This window comes from Sorghum bicolor, chromosome 8 (genome assembly GCF_000003195.3).
Source record: "Sorghum bicolor cultivar BTx623 chromosome 8, Sorghum_bicolor_NCBIv3, whole genome shotgun sequence".
In the NCBI taxonomy this organism is placed as follows: domain Eukaryota; kingdom Viridiplantae; phylum Streptophyta; class Magnoliopsida; order Poales; family Poaceae; genus Sorghum; species Sorghum bicolor.
In genome coordinates, this window is record NC_012877.2 from 53705713 (window position 1) to 53708811 (window position 3099).

Sequence of the window (3099 nt, forward strand, 5' to 3'; positions counted from 1 at the left end):
TCATGAAACAATACGCGAGACTTGTGGATTTCAAACTACACATTCATAAAACTTTCTCCAATGGAAAAATAGTCTATATATCAAATGTAGATATTGATGAGTGGAATAAACTTGGTATTCATAACTTTTCATGTTGTGGCCGTCTAGGGTGTCGAAACTCGCACATTGCTATCAAAATTTCAAAATTCAAGATTCGAGCGGTCCAAACTCAGTCAAATGAAAAGTTGACCACTACAAGAAATGTAGATCTTAATGTGATTGACAAACTTTGTATTTATGATTTTTCTAGTTGAGACCGTCTAGGGTTCGGTCAAAGAGCCTTTGTGTTAAAATCCAATAGTTGACTTGGTCAAACGTGGTCGAACGAGGCACTAAATGACCCCATATGAAAAACTTCTGAATACAAGAGTGTTAGAACTCATCAAAACCTACATTCCATACGTGGACTATTTCATCATCTCAAAAAGCTTCAGTAAACTATGTTCACATGTTCTCAAAGCCCAAGACTTGACTTGGTCAAACGTGGTCAAACGAGGCACTTAATGACCTCAATCGGAAAACCTTTGAATACAAAGTTTTTATAACTCATCAAGATATACTTTTCATACATAGGCCATTCTACCATCCGGAAAAGTTTTGGTAGACTATATCCACAAAATCTTGAATCTCACATAGACTTCATGAAACAATACGCGAGACTTGTGGATTTCGAACTACACATTCATAAAACTTTCTCCAATGGAAAAATGGTCTATATATCAAATGTAGATATTAATGAGTGGAACAAACTTGGTATTCATGACTTTTCATGTTGTGGCCGTCTAGGGTGTCGAAACTCGCACGTTGCTATCAAAATTTCGAAATTCAAGATTCGAGCGGTTCAAACTCAGTCAAATGAAAAGTTGACCACTACAAGAAATGTAGATCTTGATGTGATTGACAAACTTTGTATTTATGATTTTTCAAGTTGAGACCGTCTAGGGTTCGATCAAAGAGCCTTTCTATTAAAATCTAATAGTTGACTTGGTCAAACGTGGTCGAACGAGGCACTAAATGACCCCATATGAAAAACTTTTGAATATAAGAGTGTTAGAACTCATCAAAACCTACATTTCATACATGGACCATTTCATCATCTGAAAAAGCTTCGGTAAACTATGTTCACATGTTTTGAAAACCCAAGACTTGACTTGGTCAAACGTGGTCAAACGAGGCACTTAATGACCTCAGCCGAAAAACCTTTGAATACAAAGTTGTTATAACTCATCAAGATATACGTTTCATACATAGGCCATTTTACCATGTGGAAAAGTTATCTACTCCAAGCTATGCTTTTTAGTATATACGTCTCCTATTTTAGCCGTGCCCTACTATATATTATTATACATATTAGTACAAACTTGGTAAGATTAGGTTTGACTAATTTCTATTTTTATTATAAATAAATATGTCTCCAAGCTATATATTATTATAGATATTAACTATCTAATACGTCTCATATGTTAGTTCTGATTCAAAGGTGCAGTATGTTTGAATCGTAGTATATTTGTTTGAATGCTGCACTATATCAGTTTCTACTGTGAAACATGCAAAGTTTTCAGTTTCTGATGTGAAAGATGCAAAGTTTTCAGTTACAAGATGCAAAGATTTCAGTTACTAGATGCAAAGTTTTCAGTGACTAGATGCAAAGTTTTCAGTTACTAGATGCAAAGTTTTCAGTTACTAGATGTATGTTTCAATTTTTTATGAATTATACATTGTTGTGACCTGAATTATCAGCCTGGGAAACATCACAATGAAACTGTTGCATTGTGGAGGGTGTTTCAATGTTTGTTTCATGGAGGCTTTGTCAGCAAATTTGTTTGGGAAACTGTGCAATGATACCATGCAGTGAGACTGGCCTAAGGGCGGCTTGATCAGGAACCGCCCCTACAAATGTATTTGTAAGGGCGGCTCACTCACCAGCCGCCCTTACAAATGAATCGGGTATATATACATTCACCAAAAAATTTTGGCTAAGTCTTGGGCGCATTACTCTCTCCTGACGCCGGCACGCTGCCCGACTCCGACGTCGGCCGCCCCGTGCGCTCCTCCTCCCTCAAGCTCGGCGGCCCTCCTCCCTCCTCCCTCCTCCGTCCTCACTGGCGGCCCTCTACCCTCCTCCCCGCTGCTGGCGCCCGTGCTCGCGCGTGCCGGCGCACCACGGTGTCTAGGGTTTAGAGATCCGCCACGCGTGCACCTCCCAAACCCTCCCGCCGAAGGAATCGAAGCAGCGCCTCCTCTGTTTGCGGCGGCGGTCGCACTTCCTCGGCCGCGCAGCGCAGTCGCGCCACCACCCCCTCCTCGTCGCCCCGCCACGCCAAGACCAGGCATCACGCCGGCCGCCCACCCCACCCACCTGTGGACCGGAGCCGAGGGTCGCGTCCTCGGAGGCCGACGTCCGCTGGAAGTCCGCCGCAGCTGGGGCCCCTGCTCCTCCCTTCTTCACTGTGCGCGTCTTTCTTCAGATTATTCACCTTCTTGGTATGTTGCTGCTGTAGATACTTCCCCTGCCTCCGTGAGGGATTCTTTTGTTCTAGTTTGTTGTGATTTGATATTGGTGCCTTTGTGCCCAGGTTTGTTCCAGATTTGGTCGTCTGGAGGTCCGAGACGCTGTCGATTTGTGCTGCTTGGGCTTCATTGTCGTCCACGCCGTCTATGTGATTCTGGGTATGTCTCTGCTGCACATATTCTTCCCTGACTCCTAGAGGTCACACAATGATTCATCACAATCATAATCATCACACAATATATTATGCAATGTATACCTATTTACATATGGTTCAATTTCAAGTGATGTGTTCTTGCGGCTTTTTTATATTTTTAATACCATACCGAGATATTGCCCAGGTTTACTGTTGGTGTAGGAAGAGTCTCAATAACGTACCGAGATATGAAAAAAAGAGAATCTTCTGTGGGAATTGTTAACCCTCCTTCAATTTGTATTGCTTATTTAATTGCTGGGAATTGTTGGACTGGTAATTTCTATGATCAGTGCTATTTTCAGTCTTGAGTAACTGAATTAATTTCTGTGAAACTGATCAGTGCATTAGTTTTTGC

General features: G+C 41.9%; 1 protein-coding gene across 1 annotated transcript; it reads right to left on the minus strand.

Moving 5' to 3' along the window:
* LOC110437609 (keratin, type II cytoskeletal 2 epidermal-like) lies at positions 2032-2373 on the minus strand. Its single transcript, XM_021466088.1, has one exon. The coding sequence runs from the start codon at positions 2371-2373 to the stop codon at positions 2032-2034; it is 342 nt and encodes a 113-aa protein (XP_021321763.1).